Source organism: Desmodus rotundus, chromosome Y (genome assembly GCF_022682495.2).
Source record: "Desmodus rotundus isolate HL8 chromosome Y, HLdesRot8A.1, whole genome shotgun sequence".
NCBI classification, from domain to species: domain Eukaryota; kingdom Metazoa; phylum Chordata; class Mammalia; order Chiroptera; family Phyllostomidae; genus Desmodus; species Desmodus rotundus.
This window is the reverse complement of record NC_092332.1, coordinates 5,104,284-5,129,994: the sequence shown is the minus strand read 5'-3', so window position 1 is coordinate 5,129,994 and position 25,711 is coordinate 5,104,284. Positions and strand designations below refer to the sequence as shown.

Here is a 25,711-nt window from a genome sequence, read left to right as displayed (position 1 = left end):
TTATAGAAACTGTGAAAGAAGAGAAATTATTTGAAGATGAAATTTTTAATAACAAAGGAATGAGAACTTAACTGCAAAACTGTCAGCTTACCCTTATTGGAAGAAATGAGAAAATGTGCTTGGAAGAGAACAGGGGGGTTTCTCTGAATTTGATGAGGAGAAGTAGCAGTATGAGCCATGTAGCAATAGCTAGAAGCTATTATTCATCACCACTGATGAGGGAGGATTGGTCAGTCATGTAAACAGCAGCCAGGAACAATTGAAGAATGACCAGGAGATCTTAGGAGCTATTCCTTGAAATCTGCAGGAGCCTGAGAGGCAGAATTTTTTCAAAGCACAGCTGTCTCTGTTAGGGCAGTCCCAAGCAGAGCTGAGAATATGTGAAAACACCCCACACCTCAGAGCAATAAAAGCTACAGATAACTGACTATAGCTTAGAAAATCCTCAAGCACAGGAGTCAAAAATCTGAGAGCTTTGGAAAGGGCTTTACCCAGCAAAATGAAGAGGACAGGGCTATTTCCAGTTTTGGGGCATAACCATTGTATGCACTCTTGTATGACAGCACCATTGGGTTTTGAAGTTTTAAATTTGCTCGAGTTGTGACCCCTTCACTTTCCTGTTTCCCTTTTGAAAATGTCTGTGCTAAAGCTCTTCCACCATTGTATATTAGAAGCACATAACATGTTTGTTTTCACAGACTTATTTATAGCCAGAGACAAATGTGCCTCAGAATGAATCATATTTTGAGTCTGATTTAGATCTGATTTAGGTATTTAGATGATACTTTGGAGTTAGACTCCAAATTAGACTTCAATTAGTAAGAGAAGGATGTGAATTTTCAGGCAGAAGCAATGCTATTGTCTGAATGTTAATGCCCTCATTTGAATAGTGAAGTCTTAACCCCCAATATGATGGTATTAGCAGATGGAGCCATTGGGATGGTATTATCTCATCAGGTTGGGACCCTCACAAATGGGAATGATGCCCTTACAAGAAGTTCCAGAGAGCCTCTTGTCCCTTTTCCCATATGATACAAATAGAATGCTGAGAGTGGAGAGCGAGCCATGACCCAGCCATTCTGGTAGCTCCATCTTAGAACTCGTCTGAGAACTTCCTGTTGTTTATAATCACCTAGTCTGTGGTATTTTGTTAACAGCATCTTCAATGGACCGTGGTAATAGAGTGTTGCTCACTGTATCACTCCAATGTAAAAGTACATTTTCATTTTCCTCCTTTATAAACTAGTACTCATCTGCTGGATGATGTATTGAGATATGTTAAAATATCTTGTACCTAATAACTTTTCCTTTTGTTTTTAGCTTCTTTGCTTAAAGTAGTTTTTATAGTGACTGTTTCAAAGTGATGATTTCTCTTTTAGTTGCATTTGTTTTGTAAAAATATATATTCCTAAATATACAACCCTCCCTCACAGACAGTTTGAATATCACTATGGAGTAATGGATTTTTTAAAAAGTATTTTCCACTACCTGTATTATTTTTTCAGTGATTATATTGTCCAAAAATTTGACATTTGAGACCTTTAGTGTTAGTAGGTTTAAAAAACATGTTTGTACCATTATTACAAAGATTAAAATTTTCATGTGTTTAAATATTTCCAAATATTGACCAAAGAGTTGCAGCCCTTGATTAAAGAAACATTTAAATTCCCTTAGGAATGTCTCAAAGGGAAGAGGAGGATATTATTGAAGAAGAACTAAAAGAAGAAAAGCTGTTGGAGATACAGAGGTCAGCAGAGATTTAAAAGCCAAAGTGATCTCAAGTTATTTTATTTGACTGTTGTATGGCTTTACTAAGTATTATTTGGTTTATAAAATACTTATACAATCTTGATGATAAAGGGAAACTGCAAAATTTGTGGAGTCAAAAGGTATCACATGTATCACATGAGGTTTTCTGTCAATACAACTATACATTCACCTTAATTTTGTTGCAAACCTAATATTGCTGCACAACTAAAGTCTATTGTTTAAATAGAAAATTTTTAATGAAAGAAATACACTCCATTTAGCACCAAGCAAAAGCTGAGTTATACAACATAATTTAAATTTATTGTGGGTCTGGTGTTCTAGGAAGGAAGAATATGCCTCCCTTTAATCTCAGGAACTCTTAAATATAAAGGTGAGCCATAGAGGTCATGTTTACATGAAAACTTTGTTTCAGTCATCAGTGTGACACAAAGTGTAAGGTATGACTCCAAGTCATAAAGGTGATTCTTTGTCATTATTGATGTAAGCATTTGGTATAACCTACCTGATCTACTTTCCTTGTCTGTAAAATGAAGAAGTCATTATATAATTTGTTTCTCTAAGAGTTTTTCTTACGTTTATTGATTATTTTAATTACTAATAACACCATATTTTTATTTACTTTATTCAGGTGGAGTTTTTACTCTCCTTTCTTAACAAATTTATTGGGGTGGCATTGATTAATAAAATTATATAGGTTTTGAGAATACAAATCTGTAGATTGTACTGTGTGCCCACCACTCAAAGTGAAATCATCTTCCATCACCGTATATTTGAGCCCCTCTACTAGACCTGCAGTATCCTTAAGCCACCCCTTTCTCTCAAATTCTTGTCTGTGTTTATGAGCTTTTCTTTCTTTCTTTGTTTCTTTCTTTGTTTCTTTCTTTGTTTCTTTCTTTGTTTCTTTCTTTCTTTCTCTTGTTTCTTTATTTGTTACTTTCAGTTTTATATACACATAGGAGTGAAATCATATGGTTACTGACTTCTTCTGGCTGACAAATTACTTTGCTTAGCATGCTACTTTCAAGGTACACCCATGTTGTCACAAATGACAGTATTTCATCTTCCTTATGGCTGAATACTTTTCTTTTGCATATCTACAACCTCTATCAAAAGGGAACTTTAGTTGTTTCCATGTCTTGTCCGCCATGAATAATACTGCAATGAACTAGGAAGTCATATCTCTTTGCAAATAAAATTTTTTAATTATTGGGGTACATACCCAGAGTGGAAGTTGCTCAGTCATATGAAAATTCTATTCTTAATTTTTTAAGGAACCTCCATACTGTTTTCATTGTGCCTGCACCAGTCTGCATTCCTACCAACAGGTTTTCTCCATAACCTTTACATTTGATATTACCAGTGTGGTTGCTAATAGCTATACTAAGAGGTGTGAGGCGGTACCTCTATGTAGTTTTGATTTGCATTCCCCTATTTACTTGTGAGGTTAAACATCTTTTCATACATGTATCTATTGCCTCTTTCCATGTCTCTTTGGGAAGGGTGTGTGTTCTGATCCTCTTCCCATTTTTTAATTAGGTGGTTTGTTTCAGTCATACGACATTTTATATATTTCAGATATATATGTATTAATCCAAAATATATAAGGATATGAAAAAAAGATATGCAAATATATTTTTCTCATTCAGCTGGTTGCCTTTTTGTTTTGTTGTCAGATTCTTTTGCTGTGCAAGATCTTTTATTTTTGTTTTACCTTCCCTTGCCTTTGGGATCAAAAAAATAAAATCATCTCTGACAGCAACGCTCATGTATTAAGTACCTATGTGTTCTTCTATGTAATCTATTGTTTCAGGTCATATATTTAGATCTTTGATTCATTTTGAGATAATTTTTATACATGGGGACAAATTAATCAGGTTTGATTCCATTCCATGCAGCTTTCCAATTCTCCCAGAACCACATACTGAAGAGGCTTTTTTTTACCCAGTGGATGTTTTGGTCCATTTGTTGAAATTATTTGCCTGCGTTTATTTCTAGGCTATCAGTTCTGTTTCATTGCTTTGGATATCTGCTTTTCTGCCAGTAGCTCAGTGTTTTGGTTTGTGTGATTCTTCAAACTTCATCAGGATTGATTTGGCTATTCTGAGTCTTCTGTAGTTGCCTACAAATGTGATGATTTTTGTTTTATTTCTTTAAATAATGCCTTGGGATTTTGATGGGTGTTGCATTTATTAAATCAATTTTATTATTATTCTATTATACTTATCCCAACTTTTCTTCCTTCCAACCCTGCCCTCCCAATCAATCCCCACCCTGTTGGCCATGTCCATGGGTCACTCATACATGTTCTTTGACTACTACTTTCCCCTTCTTTCCACTATTGTTCCTCACCACTCTTCCCTCTGGTCACATATTTCCATGCTGTTCCATATTTCCATGCCTGAGGTTTTATTTTCTCCATTAGTTTCTTTTGTCGATAAAATTCCTCTTATAAGTGAGACCATATGTATTTGTCTTTCACTGCCTGGCTTATTTCACTCAGCATAATGCTCTCCAGTTCCATCCCTGCTGTCACAAAGGGTAGGAACTCCTTTCTGCTGTGTAGTATTCCATTGTGTAAATGTACCATAGTTTTGTGATCCACTCATGTACTGTTAAGTGGTATCTCACTGTTTAATTTGCATCTCTGTGATGAACCTGTTTTCAAATGGTCTGGGCCCTCTATATGTCCTCCTTGGATGGATGAGTGTCTGTTCAGTCCTTTGTCCATTCTTTAATTAGATTGTTTGTCTTCTTGGTGTTGACTTGTGTGAGTTCTTTATATATTTTGCAGGTCAAACCCTTATTTGAGGTATCATTGGAAAATATGTTTTCCCATATAGTCATCTCCCTTTTCATTTTGATGGTGGTTTCTTTAGCTGTACAGAAGGTTTTTAGTTTGATGTAGTCCCATTTGTTTATTCTTTCCTTTATTTCCCTTGCCCAAGGAGATATATTGGCAAAATACTATTACATGGGATATCTGAAACTTTTCTGCCTATGTTTTCCTGTAGGCTTTTATAGTGCCATAACTTATATTTTAGTCTTTTATCCATTTTGAGTTTATTCCAATATATGGTGTAAATTAATGGTTTAGTTTCATTTTTTTGCATGTAGCTGCCCATATCTCCCAACACCGTTTATTAAAGAGTCTATTTTTACTCGACTAGATGCTCCTACCTACTTTGTCTAATATTTTTTGATCATAGAGACTTGGGTTTATTTCTGGGCGCTCTATTCTGTCTCATTGGTCTATGTGTCTGTCCTTAAGCCAGTGTCATACTGTTTTGATTATAGTGGTCTTGTATTATAGTTTCATATCAGGTATTGAGATCACTCCTACATTGTTCTCTTTTTCAAGATTGTTGAGGCTATTCCAGATTTTTTGTTGTTGTTCCATATAAATTCCTTTTTAATTGATTATGCTATTACAGTTGTCCCATTTCTGCCCCTTCACTCAATTCCATCCTGCCCACCCCCTCCCTCCCACATTTCCCCCCTATAGTTCATGTCCATGGGTCATACTTGTAAGTTCTTTGGCTTCTACATTTCCTACACTATTCTTACCCTCCCCCTGTCTGTTTTCCACCTATCATTTATGCTATTTATTCTCTGTACCTTTCCCCCCTCTCTGCCCCTCCCACTCCCCTGTTGATAACCCTCCATGTGATCTCCATTTCTGTGGTTCTGTTTCTGTTCTGGTTGTTTGCTTAGTTTTCTTTTGTTTTGGTTTTAGGTGTGGTTGTTAATAACTGAGAGTTTGCTGTCATTTTTACTGTTCACATTTTTGATCTTCTTTTTCTTAGGTAAGTCCCTTTACATTTCATATAATAAGGGCTTGGTGATGATGAACTCCTTTAACTTGACCTTATCTGAGAAGCACTTTATCTTCCCTTCCATTCTAAATGATAGCTTTGCTGGATACAGTAATTTTGGATGTAGGCCCTTGCCTTTCATGACTTGGAATACTTCTTGCCAGCCCCTTCTTGCCTGTAAGGTCTCTTTGGAGAAATCAGCTGACAGTCTTATGGGAAGTTCTTTGTAGGTAACTGTGTTCTTTTCTCTTGCTGCTTCTAAGATTCTCTCCTTCTCTTTAATCTTGGGTAATGTAATTATGATGTGCCTTGGTGTGTTCCTCCTTGGGTCCAGCTTCTTTGGGACTCTCTGAGCTTCCTGGACTTCCTGGAAGTCTCTTTCCTTTGCCAGACTGGGGAAGTTCTCCTTGATTCTTTGTTCAAATAAGTTTTCAATTTTTTGTTCTTCCTCTTCTCCTTCTGGCACCCCTATTATTCGGATGTTGGAACGTTTCAAGATGTCCTGGAGGTTCCTAAGCCTCTCCACATTTTTCTAAATTCTTGTTTCTTCATTCTTTTCTGGTTGGATGTTTCTTTCTTCCTTCTGGGCCACACCATTGATTTGAGTCCCAGTTTCCTTCGCATCACTATTGGTTCCCTGTACATTTTCTTTTGTTTCTCTTGGCATAGGCCTCATTTTTTCATGTAGTTTTGGAACAGATTCAACCAATTCTGTGAGCATCTTGATAACCAGTGTTTTGAACTGTGCATCCGATAGGTTGGCTATCTCTTCCTTGCTTAGTTATATTTTTTTCTGGAGCTTTGAAGTATTCTTTCATTTGGGCCCTGTGGTTTTTTTTTGTCTTGGCATGTCTGTTACTTAAAGGGGTGGAGCCTTAGGTGTTCCCTGGGGTGGGGTAATGCTGGTGGCTGTGCTGTGATGCTGTATGTGGGGGAGGGGCTGAGAGGGAGCAATGGCGCCTGCTCCACACTCCACCAGATTTCAATCTTTCACTCTGCTATCCACAATCAAACTGGGCCCCTCTGGTGGTGGTTCCTGAGTGGGTGGGCTTGTGCACACCCTTGGCCCCTGTGGGTCTCTCCAAGGACCTCTCCTGTGAGGCTGGGAGTCTCTCCTGCTGCCACCCCATCCCCCACGGGCGTTTTCAATCAGAGGTCTGAGGCTTTATTTCCCTGCGCTGGACCCCTGGGTTGTGCAGTCTGCTTTGCTCCCCGCCGTTTGTCCGGTTTATCTGTGTGCGAATGTGGGGCCACAGGGTCTGCTAGTGGTCAGACTGCCTGCCCCTTTCGACACCAGTCTGGGTCCCACCACGGCCACGCGAGTCCTCTCCGCCCCGGTGCCCGTCTCCGCCCCTCCTACCGGTCTGGATGAGTGTTCATTTTTTTATCTACTTGGTGTCAGACTTCCCTGACGTTTGATTTTCTGTCAGTTCTGGTTGTGCGAGGAGGCTCAGTGTGTTTACCTATGCCGCCATCTTGGTTCTCTTGTGTCCATATAAATTCTTGAAATATGTTTTTCTAGATCTGTGAAATAGGCCATTTGCATTTTAATAGGAATTGTATTGAATCTGTAGATTGCTTTGGGTAGTATGGACATTTTAATGATATTAATTCTTGCACACCATGAACACTGTATGGTTCCATTTATTTGTGTCTTCCTTAATTTCTTTCTTTACTATTTTATAGTTTTCCAGGTACAGTTATTTTACCTCCATAATTAAAGTTATTTCTAGGTACTTTATTTTTATTGTTGCTATAGTAAATGGGATTTTTTTCCTCATTTCTCTTTCTGATATTTCATTGTTGGTGTACAAATATGCCATTGATTTCTAAATATTGACTTTGTATCCCATTGTTTTCCCAAATTTACTTATTAGGCCAAGGAATTTTTTGGTGGAGTCTTCAGGGTTTTCTATATATACTACCATGTTATCTGCAAACAACGACAGTTTTACTTCCTCATTTTACAATTCAGATGCATTTTATTTCTTATTCTTCTCTGATCTCTGTGGCTACAACTTTCAATACTGTATTGAATAGAAGTGGTGAAAGCAGACACCCTGTCTTGTTCCTGATCTTAGTGGAGAGCTTTTCATTTTTGCCCATTGACTATGGTGTTGGCTGTAGGTTTCTCATATGTGGCTTTTATTATGTTGATAATATGCTTATTCTATTTCCAGTTTGCTCAGTGTTTCTATCATAATGGGTGCTGCCATTTTATCAAATGCTTTTTCAGCATCTATTGATATGATCATGTGATTTTTGCCATTCATTTTGTGTAAGTGGTGTATTATGTTGATTTGCAGTGTACCATCCCTGCATCCCTGGGAAGAATCCTGTTTGATCATGGTCTGTGATCTTTTTAATATATTTATCAATCCAGATTGCCAATATTTTGTTGAAGATTTTAGCATCTCTGTTTATCAGAGATATTTGCCTGTGGTTTTCTTTCTTTGTTGTGTCTTTACCTGGTTTTGGAATTAGGATAGTACTGGTGTAGTAAAAAGAGTTTGGGAGTCTTCCCTTTTCTTGAATTTTTGGAATAGTTTGAACAGAATAGGAGTTACTTCTTCCCTAAATATTTGGTAAAATTCACCTGTGAAGCCATCTGCTAAAAGGCTGTGTGCCAGGAGTTTCACACAACGTGATTACTGCTTCAATTCACTCATTGTTATCAGTCTATTCAGGCTTTTGACTCTTCTTGATCCACTTTAGGTAGATGTATGTTTCCAGAAATTTGTCTGTTTCTCTCAGGTTATCCACTTTTTTGGCATATACTTGTTCATAGTTATGTCTTATAATCCTTTGTATATTCGTGATATTTGTTGTAATTTCTCCTCTTTCACTTCTGATTTTATTTATTTGGGTGCTCTCTCTTTTTCTTGATGAGTCTGTGAAGGGCTTACTGGTTTTGTTTATCTTTTCAAAGAACAAGCTTCTGGGTATGTTGATTATTTGAATTGTTGTTTCAGTCTCAATGTCATTTAACTCGGCCCTGACCTTGATTATATCGTTCCTTCTACTTGATCTGGCAGTTGTTTTTGTTATTTTTCCTTCAGTTCCTACAGATGTAGAGTTAGGTTGCTTATTTGAAATATTTCTGTCTTTTTAGGTAGACCTGTATTGCTATGAACTTCCCTCTCAGGACTGCGTTCACTGTCCCACAGGTTTTGGGTTTTTATGTGTTCATTTCCATTTGTTTCCCAATACTTCTTGATTTCTTCCTTGATCTCTTGTTAACCCATTCATTATTTAATAATGTGGTTTTCAGTCTACCTGTATTTGAGTGTTTCTGAGTTATTTCCTTGAGGTTGGTTTCTGGTTTCAAACCCCTGTGATCCAACCACAAGCTTCATATAAAGTCAAGTTGCTTGAATTTGTTGACACTTGTTTTGTGTCTTACTTACTATTGGACTGACTTTGAAAATGCTGCATGTGCATTTTTAAAGAATGTATATATTTTTTGTTTGGGGTGAAAGTTCTGTATATTTCAATTAAGTGCCCCTTTCTGCATTTACATCTAGAGTGTCATTCAATGCCATAATACCTTTGCTGATTCTTTGTTTGGAAGATCTGTTCATTGTTGACAGCAGGCTGTCAAAATCCTCCATGATGATTGTGTTCGTGTCAATATCTTTCATCAAATCATTCAAGATTTTCCTTATTCATTTGAGTGCTCCTATGTTGGGTGCATGTATATTTGCAGGGGTTACATCCATCTTGCAAGGGTTAGATTGTCCCTTTAAGTATTATATAGTCACACGTTTTGTTCCTTTTATGGCCTTTATTTTGGAGACTACTTTGTCTCACATTAGTATTGCTACCCCAGCTTTCTTTTCATGTCTGAGAACACAGTACTTGCCATCTTTCTTTTGGGAAAGTTTTTTCAAAGCTTCATCTTCATATCCTCAGGCAACAATACTATCAGCTACTACTCTGGAGATAATTTTGGCTGTATGGACATCATATTTATCAAATAATGGAACAAGTCACCAAATGAAGACATCTTACTGGCCCCTTTTGCATGAGCATATGCAGTTGGTACAGGAATAAGGAAGGGTTTTATACATGTGACTTTGGCTTCATTTTCATTATGTGGAATTCCAACAGAAGCTGCTGACATTATTGAAAGAGGCAGCAGTTAGAATGCCTAAGGCTTCTTTGAGTTCTTCACCAGCTTCCAGGCAGTAAATGCAAAATACAAGTTAATAAACCCAGTAGCGCTATATAGAACTGTGGTATGGAGCTTGGACTTCAGTGTATATAACTGGGCTGGAGTTTGATAAGGTTTCCTTCTGTACTCAAAGGCATATGAGATACTCCTTTACTGTACTGTTTCATGAGGTAATATGAAATTGCTTCATCTATTGTGCTGTGTGAGTAAAAGCCTTCAGGGCCAACTGGCATTTGTTCTCCAAGGAGGTGTTTTTATTGCTGGTTCCCTGCGTCCCTGTGGACACAGCAGTATAGTCCTTTCGTTCACACACTGTGGTCATGTGAACTGCTGACCACAGTGTGTGAACCAAACACATACTGTGCTGTCAGCAGGGTTACTCCACCAATATAAGTTTGTTTGACAGTCTCCAGCAGTTACATGTGGACAAGCCACTGTCTTCACAAAGAAGTACAGATCACAAACAACTCTTAATAAGACTGAAATCAAGTCTGGCCATGCCAGCATTATCTTGTGGGATGTTGGGAGCCAAGATTCCAGCATAGACTGCAGGATATAAGGTTTTCACACACACTCCTAACATTTCAGAAATCCATGTCAGCTCAGAGATATGTGACTGCCAGACCAGCATCCCTAATAGCTTTTACAGTGCCTCCAGAAGTGACCAGATTCAAACTAACAGAAGTTAGATTTGTGGAAAATTTCATGATACTGGTTTTGTCAGACACTCTATACAAGATGAGCTGGCTGGCTGCCATGGGCATAGGCCGCAGGGTCTGTGGCAGCCAGGAACAGCAGAGTAGATACCATCTACATGGGTATTGCGTTAACTCTATATATCACTTTGGGTAATAGAGACATTTTTACTATGATGATTTCTCCAGTTAATGAACATGGATATCTTTTCATTTCTTTGTGTCTTTTTCCATATCCCTTAATAATGTCTTATAGTTTTAAGTGCATATGTCCCCAAATCCTTAGCTAAGTTTATTCTTTGTTTTATTCTTTTTGTTTCAATTGCAAAAAACTTTTTATTTGCTTTTCTGAAGTTTCATTTTTAGGACACATAAATGTAGTAAGTTTTTGTGTATTGACTTTGTGTTCTGCAACTTTATGTATTTGCTTATTGTTTGTTTAGGGTTTTCTCTGTAGGAATCATGTCATCAGCAAAAGTGACTATTTTATTTCTTTATTTCAATTTGGATGTCTTTTATTTCTTTTTTTGGCTCTAGCTACAACTTTCTGTACTATGTTGAATAACAGTGGTGAGAGGGGTGTTGCTCCTGATGTTAGAAGAAAAGCATTCCATTTTTCACCATTGAGTATTACATTTGCTGACGGTTTGTTATATAGGATCTTCATTCTGTTAAGGTGTTTTCCTTCTATACCTGTTTTAGGAGTGCTTTGATAATAAATGGATATTGTGTCTTATCAAATGTGTTTTCTCATCTATTGATAAGATCCCGTGACTCTTATCCTTCCTTTCATTATGTGGTATATTACGTTAATCAGTTTGCTTATATTGAACCATCGTGTGTCCCTAGAATAACACTAATTGATTGTGATATGTTATTTTCTTCATGTATTGTTGTATTTGATTTGCTTCTATTTTGTTCAGGACTTTTTCATCTGTATTCATCACAGATATGGGTCTGTATTTATTTTGTGGGTGTTATCTTTGCTGCCGGGTTTTTGTATGGCGGTTATGCTTACATCATAAAATTTGTTAGGAAGTATTGCCTCCAGATTATTTTAGAAGAATTTGAGAAGAATAAGTATTCCATTGTACATATGTATCACATCTTTATCCAGTCATTCATGGGATCAGTCAGTCATACACTGTGCCTGTCATGTAGGGAAATGGTGTTTCTGTAGTACCAGTTCCAGGTTTTCAGAAAATGTGCTCTGCCACCTGACACTCACTGCTTCAGCTTCATATGGTAGCTCTGAGACTGTTCACAGAAGCAGTGACGCTCTGTGACTGTTTTTCTGCCTTTTAGTAGGGGTTGCTAGACAACTGTTGCCACAACTTCATGCTTTGTCCCTGGCCAGGTCACTGGGTTCAGCTGCTGTACGTACCTACAAGTCATACCAGAATGCTCAGTGTATGTCTCTGATCCTTCGAGCAGAAAGGACTGCCAGTAGTAACCTGATTACTCCTCTCTCCTGAGTTTTGTAGTGAGCTCTATGCTGCATCCATGGCATTGTCTTCTAACAACTTTGCTCACACTTGCCCTCCTTCAGATATTTCAACGTGTGGATCTTTCAGATACAGTAGTGTGTTGAATAGAGAATTCTTTGTTGAACAGTACCTCTTCAAACATTGTAATTTCAAGGAGAGAGACAAAGATCACCGTTCACACCACCATTCCTTTTGATGTCACTCAGATTTTCTTTTTTTTTTTCTTATTTTTTTAATTGTTACTCAGTTACAATGCTCTGCATTTTCTCCCCATCCCTCCACCCCACCCCAGCCAATCCCACCTCCCTCCCCTGCCTCCACCCTCCCCCTTGATTTTGTCCATGTGTCCTTTATAGTAGTTCCTGTAATCCCCTCTTCTCACTGTCCCCTCCCACTCCCCCTGGCCCATTGTTAGATTGTTCTTAACTTCAATGTCTCTGGTTATATTTTGTTTGCTTTTTTCTTCTATTGATTATGTTCCAGTTAAAGGTGAGATCATATGGTATTTGTCCCTCACCCCCTGGCTTATTTCACTTAGCATAATGCTCTCCAGTTCTATCTATGCCATTGCAAAGGGTATGAGCTCCTTCTTTCTCTCTGCTTCATAGAATTCCATTGTGTAAATGTACCATAGTTTTTGGATCCACTCATTTGCTGATGGGCACTTAGGTTGCTTCCAGTACTTGGCTATGGTAAATTGTGCTGCTCTGAACATTGGGGTGCATAGGTTCTCTCTTTTTAATGAAGAACTAATCATATGCATTTATGTTTAACTTTGAAGGGCAGAATTGGTATTAGAGAACTTATATAGAACATATAAGATACACTACAAAAAAACTTCCACCTCTAGCTGATGGCTTAAACAGTTTACCGCCCACTGCCTTTTGAGCCCAACACTGAACACTAGGAATTGCAGTAGAGAAATTAGATTTAATATATTTGTATCTGCAGGAAGGGACAACAGGAAACCTAATGCTCAGAAACCTAAATTCCATGTCTCCTAGTTGGTAGTTGACTTTAAAAGGTGACATTAGGGGAAAGGGTCTACACTGGGTGATCAGTTTGTGGATATTCATCTTCTGATTGGCTGCTGGTGGAGTTATAAAACTGTTGTAATTATGGTCATCAATCCTGTGTTTCCATTTAGCCTGTTGTTTACATGACTGTGGTCAGTGAGATTAAGCAGTTATTTCTGCGTAAGTAGAGATTGTTTCTGGTTCCTGTAATCCTTGAAACAATTCAAGGATTGTGTTTAATATGTTAATCTGAACGTATGCCAGAGTTGGACCCAGTGCCCCAACACCTTGCATTGCCTGAGAAAGTTGACTTAAGTGAATGTAAGGAACAGCTACTCCACATTGGTTTCTTGAACTGAGAAACTTGTGGAGGGTTTTATCAAGAAGGGATTCTGGATAAGTTTCAACATTTTTTTTTAACACAAGGATTTTTCCATGCTTTTGCCTTCTCATAAATATGTATACAAAAAAAACCCCAACTAATTCAGTAAGAACTTTGTTGAAAGGACTTCAATAAATGCAACATACCCCAAAATAGGCACTGTTAACAAAAAGTTTGGGGAAAATGTACAGTACAAATGTATTTGTATAATAGGGTGATATTTATACATATTCTACATTTTTTGCAGAGTAGATAATACATAATTTTGACTATCATTGCAGAGTTCTAATTCAGCTATCTAAATGAATCTAGCATAATTTGTTTTTAATAATTTGTAGGTCTCTATTGACAGACATTCAAGTTATAATGGCATTTTGTTATTAAAAGTAGATTTAAATTTTAAATTAGACGTTACCATATGTGTATTAACCTATAATTACGACCCCAAAATGAGCCCTGGTTGGTGTGGCTTAGTGGATTGAGTGCTGGCCTGCAAACCAAAAGGTCATGGTTCGATTCCCAGTCAGGGCACATGCCTGGGTTGCAGGCCAGGTCCTCAGTTTGGGGCCGAGCCAGAGGCAACTGATTGATGTGCCTCTCACACATTGATTTTCTCTCCCTCTTTCTCCCCCAATTCCTCTCAATCTGAAATACATAAGTAAAATCTTAAAAAACACAAAAGACCCAAAAATGAATGACAGTCACATTTCAGACCAAAAACAACTGCAATTGTAGTAACACAGATCTAGGCAGAAATTCAAATAGCTTCTTGATTAAAAGAAAAAGAACAATTACATGAATAGAAGAAATTTCCACTGGTGCTACCAAATTGAGTTACTCTTTAGCTATATGTGTATTTTAAGTAAGGTATAGCGTATTTAAGTTACTTAAATTTGAAGCTTCTAATTTTTGCAGCTTTAAATTTGTTTGCAATTAATATTTCCTCAGGTTTTTGAAGTCAGAATTATACACATCGAAGCATTTATTTGTACTCTATAATATGTACATGAAATTGTCAGAGTGAATAAACCCTCTTCCACTATGGCTGAAGATGTGTTCCTAGAGTCTGTAGATGGGATATGAATACATTTTCCCCCAAAATACTTAAAATTAGGGTTTGATGCCACAGTCTAAGTATAAAAAACCTATTTTAACTACCTATTTTAACACGTAGTTTTAACTACGTAACAGAACACTCTCTCACATTTTATTTATCTTTTAAAAATTAATAGGAAATCAGTTTTTATTTACTTTATCTAATTTGTAAATACACTTTGAAATACAGCCAATTTTTTACAAATTTGTGGTACTAGATGTTCACATCACTTGCCACTTTAAGATAATATCTCTTTTACAATTGATTATTTTTATAAATTGGCATATACTAATTGAGTTTGACAGCTTATCATTTTAAAACCTGCAGCATTCATATTTTCAAAAAATGTTTTTCTTCTATCAGTAAGGAAACAACAGGAGTGTCTTAAATCTATGCAGCAACAATTCAAATATTTATGACAGATGTCAGGTTTTCATAGTGTTGTAACACCGCAAGTGTCACTTTTAAATGGTTAGAATATGAAGCTTAATGGTTCTTGAGTGTGAAAAAATAGATGTTGCTTTAAAACTTGTTATTTACTTTATTGACACCTAAACATCTCTGCTAAAAGTAAAGTGTCTTTTTTTTAGTGTGAGAATTTCACAAATGTGGAAGCCGTGACTTTAACTTTTTTTTAATTTTAATTTTTATTGTTATTCAGTTACAGTTTTGTGCCTTTTCTCTCCATCCCTCTACCCCACACCAGCTGAACCCCCCTCCCTCCCCCACCTCCACCCTCCCCTTGATTTTGTCCATGTGTCATTTATAGTAGTTCCTGTAATCCCCTCTCCTCACTGTCCCCTACCCACTCCCCCATGCCCATTGTTAGATGTTCTTAACTTCAATGTCTCTGCTTATATTTTGTTTCCTTTTTCTTCTATTTATTATATTCCAGTTAAAGGTGAGATCCTATGGTATTTGTCCCTCATCCCCTGGCTTATTTCAATGGGCATGATGGTCTCCAGTTCCATCCCTGCTGTTGCAAAGTGTATATGCTCCTTCTTTCTCTCTGATGCGTACAATTCCATTGTGCAAATGTACCATAGTTTTTGGATCCACTCATTTGCTGATGGACACTTAGGTTGCTTCCAGTACTTGGCTATTGTAAATTGTGCTGCTATGAACATTGGGGTGCACAGATTCTTTTGGATTGGTGTTTCAGGGTTCTTAGGGTATAATCCAGGCAGCGGAATTACTGGGTCAAACAGCAGTTCCATTTTTAGTTATCTGAGGAAATTCCGTACTGCTTTCCACAGTGGCCTCACCAGTCTGCATTCCTACCAACAATGCACTAGGGTTCTCTTTCTCCACATCCTCTCCAACATTTTTTTGTTGATTTGTTTAAGTTGGCCACTCTGACTGGTGTGAGATGGTACCTCATTGTGGTTTTAATTTGCATCTCTCTGATGGCTAGTGATGCTGAGCATCTTTTCATATGTCTCTGAGCCCTATGTGTCTCTTCCTTGGAGAAGTGTCTGTTCAAGTCCTTTGCCCATTTTTTAATTGGGTTGTTTGTCTTCCTGGAGTGTAGTTGTGTGAGTTCTTTACATATTTTGGAGATCAAGCCGTTGTCTGAGGTATCACTGGCAAATATGTTTTCCCATACTGTTGGTTCTCTTTGTAATTTGGTTCTGTTTTCTTTAGCCTTGCAGAAGCTTTTTATTTTGATGAGGTCCCATTTGTTTATTCTTTCCTTTATGTCCCTTGCTTTAGGGGACATGTCTCTGAGGATGTTGCTGCGTGGAATCTCTGAGATTTTCCTGCAAATGTTTTTCTCTAGGACTTTTATGGTGTTACGACTTATATTTAAGTCTTTTATCCATCTTGAGTTTATTTTTGTGTATGGCGTAAGTTGGTGATCGAGTTTCATTTTTTTGCATGTAGCTGTCCAGATCTCCCAACACCATCTGTTGAAGAGGCTGTTTTTGCTGCATTTGATGCTCCTGCCTCCTTTGTCAAATATTAATTGACCGTAAAGACTTGAGTTTATTTCTGGGCTCTCTGTTCTGTTCCATTGGTCTATGTGCCTGTTTTTATGCCAGTTCCAGGCTGTTTAGATTACAGTTTGATATCGGGTATTGTGATCCCTCCCTGCTTTGTTTTTCTTTCTCAAAATTGCTTCAGCTATTCGGGGTAGTTTATGGTTCCATATAAATTTCTGAAATGTTTGTGCTATATCTGTGAAATATGTCATGGGATTTTTTTCCTGATTTCTGTTTCTACAGTTTCGTTATTAGTGTACAGGAATGCCTTTGATTTCTGAGTATTGACATTGTATCCACCTGTTTTGCCAAATTCATTTATTAGGTCAAGTAGTTTTTTGGTGCAGTCTATAGGCTTTTCCATGTACACTATCATGTCATCTGCAAACAGTGACAGTTTAATTTCCTCCTTTCCAATCTGGATGCCTTTTATTTCTTTTTCTTGTCTGATAGCTGTGGCTAGGATTTCCAGTATTATGTTGAATAGGAGTGGTGAGAGAGGGCATCCTTGTCTTGTTCCTGATCTTAGTGGGAAAGCTCTAAGTTTTTGTCCATTGAGTATGATTTTGGCTGTAGGTCTCCCATATATGGCCTTTATTACGTTGAGGAATGCTCTCTCTATTCCCACGTTGCTGAGTGTTTTTACCAGAAATGGGTGCTGTATCTTATCAAATGCTTTTTCGCATCTATTGATATGATCATGTGATTTTTGTCGTTGTTGTTGTTTATGTGATATATTATGTTTATTGATTTGCGAATATTGTACCATCCTTGCATCCCTGGGATGAATCCCACTTGGTCATGGTGTATGACCTTTTTAATGTATTGCTGGATGCGGTTTGCCAATATTTTGTTGAGAATTTTAGCGTCTATGTCATCAGCGATATTGGCCTGAAGTTTTCTTTCTTCGTTGTGTCTTTATCTGGTTTTGTGATTAGTATGATGCTGGCTTCATAAAACGAGTTTGGGAGTCTTCCATCAGTTTGGAGTTTTTCGAATAGTCTGTGGAGGATAGGGGTTAGCTTTTCTTAAATGCTTTGTAGAATTCTCCTGTGAAACCGTCTGGTCCAGGGCTCTTCTGTGGTAGGAGTTTTTTGATGACTGCTTCAATTTCGTCTGCTGTTATTGGTCTCTTCACGTTTTCTGCTTCTTCTTCATTCAGTGTTGGAAGTATATTTTTCCAGAAATGTGTCCATTTCATCTAGGTTTTCAAATTTCTTAGCATACAGTTCTTCATAGTAATTTCTTACAGTCCTTTGTATTTCTGTGGTATCAGTTGTAATCTCTCCTCTTTCATTTCTAATTGTCTTTATTTGGATCCTCTCTTTTTTTTTAATGAGCCTACTTAAAGGCTTGTTGATTTTGTTTATCTTTTCAAAGAGCCAGCTCCTGGATTCATTGATCCTTAGAATTGTGCTTTTAGTCTCTATGTCATTTAACTCTGCTCTGATCTTGGTTATTTCCCTTCTTCTACTTGCTCTGGGGAGTCTTTGTTGTTGTTCCTAAAGGTCTTGTAGGCGTAGGGTTAGGTTGTTTGTTTGAAATGTTTCTTTCTCTTTAAGGTAGGCCTGTATTGCTATGAACTTCCCTCTCAGGACTGCCTTTGCTGTGTCCCATAGGTTTTGGGTTGTTGTGAGTTCATTTTCATTTGTTTCCAGGAAGTTTTTGATTTCTTCCCTAATCTCATACTTGACCCATTCATTGTTTAATAGCATGCTATTCAGTCTCCATGATTTTGAGTGTTTTGGGTTTTTTCCTTTGGGGTTGGTTTCTAGTTTCAGTCCCTTGTGGTTAGAGAAAATGCTTGGTATGATTTCAATTTTCTTGAATTTGTTGAGGCTTGCTTTGTGTCCTATCATGTGGTCTGTCTTTGAAAATGTTCCATGTACACTTGAAAAGAATGTGTGTACCTTGCTTCTTTGGGATGAAAAGCTCTATATATATCAGTTAAGTACATTTCCTCTAGGGTATTGTTAAGTGACACAATATCCTTCTTGATATTTTGTTTGGAAGACCTGTCCATTTTTGATAGTGGGGTGTTTAAGTCCCCTACTATAATTGTGTTGCTGTCAATATCTTTCTTGAAGTCCTCCAAGATTTTCTTTATGTGTTTGGGTGCTCCTATGTTGGGTACGTATATATTTATAATGTTTATGTCTTCTTGGTGGATTCTTCCTTTGAGTATTATGAAGTGACCTTCTGGGTCTCTCTTTATGGCCCTTCTTTTGAAGTCTATTTTGTCTGATATGAGTATTGCTAACCCTGCTTTTTTTTCCTGTCTGTTTGCTTGGAAAATTTGTTTTCAGCCCTTCACTTTGCGTCTTTGTCTGTCTTTTGTCCTGAGATGGGTCTCTTGTAGGCAGCATATGTGTGAGTCATGTTTTCTTATCCATTCAGCTATTCTATGTCTTTTGATTGGAGCATTTAATCCATTTACATTTAAGGTTATTATTGATAGGTACCTATTCATTGCCGATTCTTTCTACTTGTGTTCTTCTCTCTTTCTCTCTTTTCCTTTCTCTCCTTACAGCAGCCCATTTAGCATCTCTTGCAGAGCTGCTGTGGTGGAAGTGTATTCTTTTAGACTAATTTTGTCTGGGAAACTATTTATTTGGCCTTCTATCTTGATTGACAGCCGTGCTAGGTAAAGTAGTCTTGTTTTCAGGCCTCTGGTTCTCATTACCTGGATTATTTTTTGCCATTCTCTTCTGGCTTGGAGCGTTTGCACTGAGAAGTCAGTTGCTAACCTTATTGGGGCTCCATTGTATGTTACTTCCAGTTTCTCCCTTGCTGCCTTCAAGATCCTCTCTTTGTCTTGGAATTTTGCCATTTTAATTATATATGTCTTGCAGTGGGCCTCTTTGTGTTCCTCTTGATTGGGACTCTTTGTGTTTCTTGGATTTGGGTGACATTGTCTCTCATAAAATCAGGGAAATTTTCCATCATTACTTTTTCAAATAGCCTTTCTATCCCTTGCTCTTCTTCTTCTTCTGGTATTCCTATTATATGGATATTTTTATGTTTCATGTTGTCCTGCATTTCCCGTAATCCCTCTTCATTCTTTCTGAGCCTCTTTTCCTTTTCTTGCTCTTTCTGGGTGTTTTTTTCTTCTTTGTCCTCCAGTCGCTGATCCAATCCTCTGCTTCATCAAGTCTGCTTTTCATTCCCTCTACTGTGTTCTTCAATTCAGAAATTATAATCTTCATTTCCTCTTGGCCCTTGTTCATAGTTTCTATTTTATTTTTCATGTTGATATAGTTTGCAGTGAGTTCATTGTAGTTTCCCTGTAGTTCTGGTAGTTCTCTGTGAGCTCAGTGAGCTTCCTGATGACCATTGCTTTGAACTCAGTATCTGTTAGTTGACTCGCCTCTTTTTCAGTTAGCATTCTTTCTGAGGCTTCCTCCTTTCCTTTCCTTTGGGGATTGTTTCTTTGTCTTCCCATTGTTTGTGAGACTCTTCTTGTTAGCCTCTGCTTCTTCTATTGATCTATTCTGACTCCCTGGGTTTATGGTATGAACTTCTATGGTAGAATGCCAGTGGGATTCAGTGATGCCGTCCCCTTAGTCTCCTGTGCTCACTGGTCTTGAGCTGATGTTTATGGGTGTAACATTGTCTAACTCTGGTCTTTTCAGCACTCCAGGTTTTATTGTCTCACTGTGGGAAAAAAAGAAAGGGGGAAAAGTTAAAAAAATGGAGATGGGACAGAGGGAAAAAGGTAATAGAAAAGGAAAGTAAGGAAGGAAGAAGGAATAAAGAAAGATCCTGGGCAAGAGAAGGAATTTTCCAGAAATTAAAAGAAAAGAATAAATAAAAGAAGGCAGGAAGAAGGCATAAAAAAGGTAAAGGTGGAAGAAAGAAGGAATAAAAAAAGAAAGAAGTACAGAAAGGAAAAAGGAATTCAGGGGGAATGGAGGGCGGTGGAAATAAAGTCTTCTGCTGGCTTTAAATAGGTCAGGTAGTTTTGCTGGTCTTTGTTTCTGTGAAATGGGAGGAGGTAGTTGGAAGGATTGGTTTCACTTCTCTCCCTTCCTGAGCCACACTCTTCGCTGTTGTTCAGTCTCCAGTCCAGTTCCTCAAGGTCCTTCTCCTCCCCACTAGGCCTTTAGTTCACCAGTTGTGCTGTCCTTGAGTTGCACCAATTAGGGGCAACTCATACTCCACCTTCTTGCTCTTTGCTGTCTTAGATGCTAGGGGCTCTCGGTGCTGCTATGGGGTGGTTCATCCCCCTACTGGGTCGAGTCTTTCCAGGGAATGTAGTCTCTCCTAGCCCTGCAGCTCCCCTCTGCTAGGCGTTCTGCCTTCCTCCTACAGAGCCAGTAGGCCCTGCAGGGCTCTGTGCACAGGGGCTAGGTAGGAGTTGTTCAGAACCTGTGCTTTCAGTTGTGGTCACCTGCGGGCATCCAGGCTGTGGATCAGCCAATCCGCTGCTTTGGGCCTGTGCGTGGGGCAGCTAGCCACTGCTCCCGATGTGCACCCACCTGAGGTTTTAGGTGTGGGTGCCCAGGCCACTTATGGAGGTGTGCTCCCACCCAGGCACTTTGGGTCTGGCGCCCAGGCCGCCGGGCTGCTTATCAGGTTGCGCGCCCACCCGGGGTTTCCTTTGTGGACGCCCAGTCCACTAATCTGGGTGCACGCCAGCCAGGCCTCAGGTGAGTGTTGGGGCTGTTTATCCTGGGTTCACAGTCCAGGGGCTGAGGGGGGAGGGGTGCCAGAGGCAGTTGCCGCTGGGGAGAGTTCCCTAACTAGCCGCTGAGTGCCTCTACTTTCTCTTTCTTTTTGAGAAATTCTTCCCATTCAAGCTCCCGTGGTCCAAACAAGCACCTGGCTACTCACACAGCCCAACCTGGCTCTCTCCCAAGAATCCTGCAGCAGACCCTGCGCCTGGCTGGGACTTCAGCCATCCTGGTCCCCACGCAGGTCCCAGTGACCTTATTGTCCTTAAGCAGTCTTCTTTCAATGTCCTCTATCTTTGGTCTCTGATCTTCATATATGCTGGAATACTATTGGCTGCTCGCTCTGTTCCTCAGATCAGCTAGGCGTGTCACGGGTGCTGAGGGGAAGTGGACTCTGCTCTGACGTATCTCGCCGCCATCTTCCCAACGCAGGACTTTAACCTTTTTGTTACCTTTTATTTTAGGGAGATAGTTGTTGAAATAGAGTGCTTTTCCAAAATTTCTACTTACACAGAATGTTATAAATCCTCTTATTCTTACTGAAAGACGTATGAAATACCTTTTATGAAATTTGAATCATCCTTGTGTCCTTCACTATCATAAATGTTACATGTGTATATATGTGTGTGTCTTTATATATAGAATGTCTGTTCTTGTATTTGATTATGTCATTATTCCAATAGGCAAAGCTTACATGAAGAATGGTTGTTGAGGGAACAGAAGGCACAAGAAGAATTCAGAATAAAGAAGGAGAAGGAAGAGGCAGCTAGAAAATGGCAAGAAGAACAAGAGGTATACTCTTTGTCAAATGAATTAGCCATGAATTAGTTAACTAAAATAAGTATATAAATAAAATACAAAATGTTTTCCACATGAAGAATTACCTATCTTGAACAAGAGAACTTTAAAGTTAGTATTCTCTGTGTAATCCTTGTATTTACATTTTTTATTTATTTGTCCTATATGTTAAATGTTTTTAAAAACTAACTCTGAAAAAATTTCCTTTCTTTGTCTTTTTTTGTCCTTTAAAGAGAATGTTAAGGGAAGAATGGGAGGAATATCAAAGAAGAGAAAGAGAAAAGAAGGAACAGAAGCTGCAGGAGAAGAGGGAAAGAGAGGTGAATTCCTGTCATGAGAAGATAAATACATTGTGTATAATGTGCATATATATGGTGTGTGATGGATTTGAAGCTGTAGATTTGCATAGGTTTGAATCTTCATTTGTTTTTGTTTAGAAAAAAATCATAATTTTTTAGGACATACACCAGAGTTTCCTCATGATGCTTTATTTGGCTAGAGGAGGTCCATTAAATGTCAGAAAAAACTGTCATTTTAAAAAATATATTTTATTGATTAGGCTATTACAGTTGTCCCAATTTTGTTCTCCCCCTTTCCGCCTCAGTCTTGTACACCCCACTCTCCAGCATCATCCTGGTCTTAGTTCATGTCCATATCGTGTCATGTCATATACTGCTTTTTTTTTTTTTTTTTGACTTTTATTTTTAGAAACAGGCAATACTAGGGAAACAGAGAGGGAGAGAAACAGTTTGTGGTTGCCACTCGGATGCCCCATACTAGGGACCTGGCCCACACCCAGGCATGTGCCCTGACTGGGAATCATTGGCAACCCTTTGGTTCTCAGGCCGGCACTCAGTCTACACCAGCCAGGGCCCCATTTATGCTGCTTATTCCCTGTACCATTTCCCCTCATTCCCCCCACCCACTCCCCACTGATAGGCCTCCCTATAATCTCCATTTCTGTGATTCTGTTCCTGTTCTAGTTGTTTGCTTTGTTTGTTTTTATTTTTAGGTCCAGTTTGATAGTTTTGAGTTGGTTACCATTTTACTGTTCATAGTTTTTGCTTTTCTATTTCTGGGATGAGTCCCTTTAACTTTCATATAATAAGGGCTTGGTGATGATGGACTGCTTTAACTGGACCTTATCTGAGAAGCACTTTATCTGCCCTTCCATTCTAAATGATAGCTTTGCTGGATGGAGTAATCTTGGATGGAGGTCCTTGTCTTTCATGACTTCAAATAGTTCTTTCCAGCCCCTTCTTGCCTGTAAGGATTCTTTTGAGAAATCAGCTGACAGTCATATGGGAACTCCTTTGTGGGTGACTCTCTCCTTATCTCTTATTGCTTTTAAGATTCTCTCCTTATTTTTAATGTTGGGTAATTTAATTATGATGTGCCTTGGTGTGTGCTTCCTTGGATCCAACTTCTTTGGGACTCTCTGAGCTGCCTGGACTTTCTGGAAGTCTGTTTCCTTTACCATATTGGGGAAGTTTTCCTTCATTTTTTGTTCAAATAAGTGTTCAATTTCTTGCTCTTCTTCTTCTCCTTCTGGCACCCCTATGATTCAGATGTTGGAGCTTTTAAAATTGTCCCAGAGGTCCCTCAGCCTCTCCTCATTTTTTTAAATTCTCTCTTCCTTCTGTTCTGATTGAATGTTCATTTCTTCCTTTTGTTCCAAATCATTGATTTGAGTCCCATTTTCCTTCCCTTCACTGTTGGTTCCCTGTAGGCTTTTCTTTACTAGAGTTTGTATAGCTTTCATTTTCTCCTTCATTTTAAAACCAAGCTTGATCATTTCTTTGAGCACCTTATTATCATTGTTTTGAACTCTGCATCTGATAGGTTGTCTATCTCCTTGTTGCTTAGTTCTTTTTCTGGAGTTTTGATCTTGTCTTTCATTTGAACCATATTTCTTTGTCTTGGTACACGTGGTATGTTGTAAGCTGTGGAGCCATAACTATTCACCAAGGTGGGGCAACCCTCTTTGCTGGGTTGTGGTGGAGAGTTCAGAGAGGAAACAATGCCACTTGCTCTACTCTCTCTCCGCCTTACAGTAACTTCCCTCACATCCTACAAGCAAATAGTGCCTTTTCAGGTGTTAATACAGCTGTGTGGGTTTGTGTAAGTTCTAAGACCCTGTGGGTGTCTACAACAGACTCTTCTGTGAGGCTGGAGTTTGGTGTGCCTTCACAACTCCCACAGAATTTTACAGCTGTAGGTTTTGAGTCTTTAGTTTCCTGTACTGAAACCCTATGTTTCTCTGTCTGTCTTATTCACCTTACCCCATTTATCCTCCTAGCTTATCCCCATGCTAATGTGAGACCACCAGTTAACAAGACCTTGCCTTGCCCACGTGGTCTGCTGCCTTCCTTGTCAGACCTGTCTGCCCGCCTGCCCATCTGTGCCCCTCCTACCAGTATGGATGAATGTTTCTTTATCTTCTGGGTTGTCAGAGTTCCATGCAGTTTGATTTTCTGGCAGTTCTAGGGCCTTTTTTGTTTTTAATTTGGTTTTTATTCTTGTTTGGGTTATGTAAGGAAGTGAAGTATTTCAGCCTATACCTCCCTCTTGGCCAGAACTCCCCAAAACATCTTAATTTAAAATTTCTTCTTAACTCTACCCAGTGTATGCTTTATAATAGGGGAAAAATGTAAAGGAGAGAGTAAATGCTTTAGGCTCTTGAGGCTGGAAAATCCATGGTTATAACTATTCAGCTCTGCCACTATAGTGCATAAGTAGCCATGATGATCATAGGTAAGCAAATAGATGTGGCTGTGTTCCAACAAAAAAGTTGTGTGTTTTTTTTTCCAAAGCAGACAGCCAGCTTCCTGCTTTATACTATATACCACTCTGGCAAATGGTCTTGTTATTCTAGGGTTCTGTTGTGTGGGGGTTGACTTCTTTAGAGGAAAATGCCGTATTTTATTAGTACCTTCAAGGCCTAAGTGAGAATTAAAATATCAACAAGAAGTATTCAGTTAAAGAAATTAGAGATGAAAATTAGGAGATTTTTTTTGATGTGATTATTAAATCTTGATGTGGTTTTCAGTCTCTTGGTAAAAGACTTTGCTTATTAAAGAAAATAAATTTTAAGTTATGTGTTTATATTCTTCATATCTTTAAGGACTGGTTTTAAACATTGACTTGGTATATTTTGATAGTTTCTTAATACTAGTGTTTATTGGAAAAAAATTACAGGTATAAGGAAGTATTTATAAGGAAGTATTTTTATAAGGAAGTTTTTTTGTGTGATATTGCTAAGTTTTGAATAACATAAAGTTGAGTAGTTAACCATCTCTTCATGGGGAAATAGGCATCTGGTTAATCTTATTCATGATGGGTAGAGGTAGTTTCTAGGGCCTTTTTCCCTTGTATCTGAATCATTATTTAACTCCAGTCCAAATTGTAGGTACTTTTATTTGAGCACTGCTTTCTAGGTGCAACAGGACAGATCATTTTGGGTTTTCAGGACCCAAAACTTGTTGCTTTTTGACCTTTTCTTAGGAATTAATTCCTGTTCTAACAGAATATTCTTCAATTGAGATCTTTGAGGGATCAGGTAAAAACTAAGGCTTTTAAATGCTTTGATTTTTAAGAAAGTCTAGTAGGGATTAAACAGAAACAGTAAAAATGGAGTGAGTTCTTAGAGTATGTAGAAGGATATGCAGTATGTATGTCTGCTTTCTGCTAGACAGTTATCCATTTGATGGAGATAGAACAGAGTCCCTGTTCTTATTGCATTGGTTTTCTCAGGGAACGTCATGAGCATGGAGCTCAAAGAAGTCTAGAGTGCCTCCTAATGGTAGTGATTGAAGGAGAGAGCTTT

The 25,711-nt window shown here is 38.3% G+C and overlaps 1 protein-coding gene and 1 pseudogene across 2 annotated transcripts in view; one reads left to right on the top strand and one right to left on the bottom strand.

Annotated features, from left to right (window-relative positions):
- LOC139440569 (U2 small nuclear ribonucleoprotein auxiliary factor 35 kDa subunit-related protein 2-like) overlaps window positions 1-25,711 on the top strand; it is an 83,491-nt gene that overhangs the window by 5,551 nt on the left and 52,229 nt on the right. For both annotated transcript variants that reach the window (XM_071220361.1, XM_071220362.1), the window contains exons 3-5: window positions 1,675-1,747; window positions 21,771-21,879; window positions 22,119-22,205. In XM_071220361.1, coding sequence (XP_071076462.1) covers window positions 1,675-1,747; window positions 21,771-21,879; window positions 22,119-22,205 — 269 coding nt within the window. The remainder of the gene's footprint in view (window positions 1-1,674; window positions 1,748-21,770; window positions 21,880-22,118; window positions 22,206-25,711) is intronic.
- LOC139440600 (bifunctional purine biosynthesis protein ATIC pseudogene) lies at window positions 9,389-10,514 on the bottom strand (annotated as a pseudogene).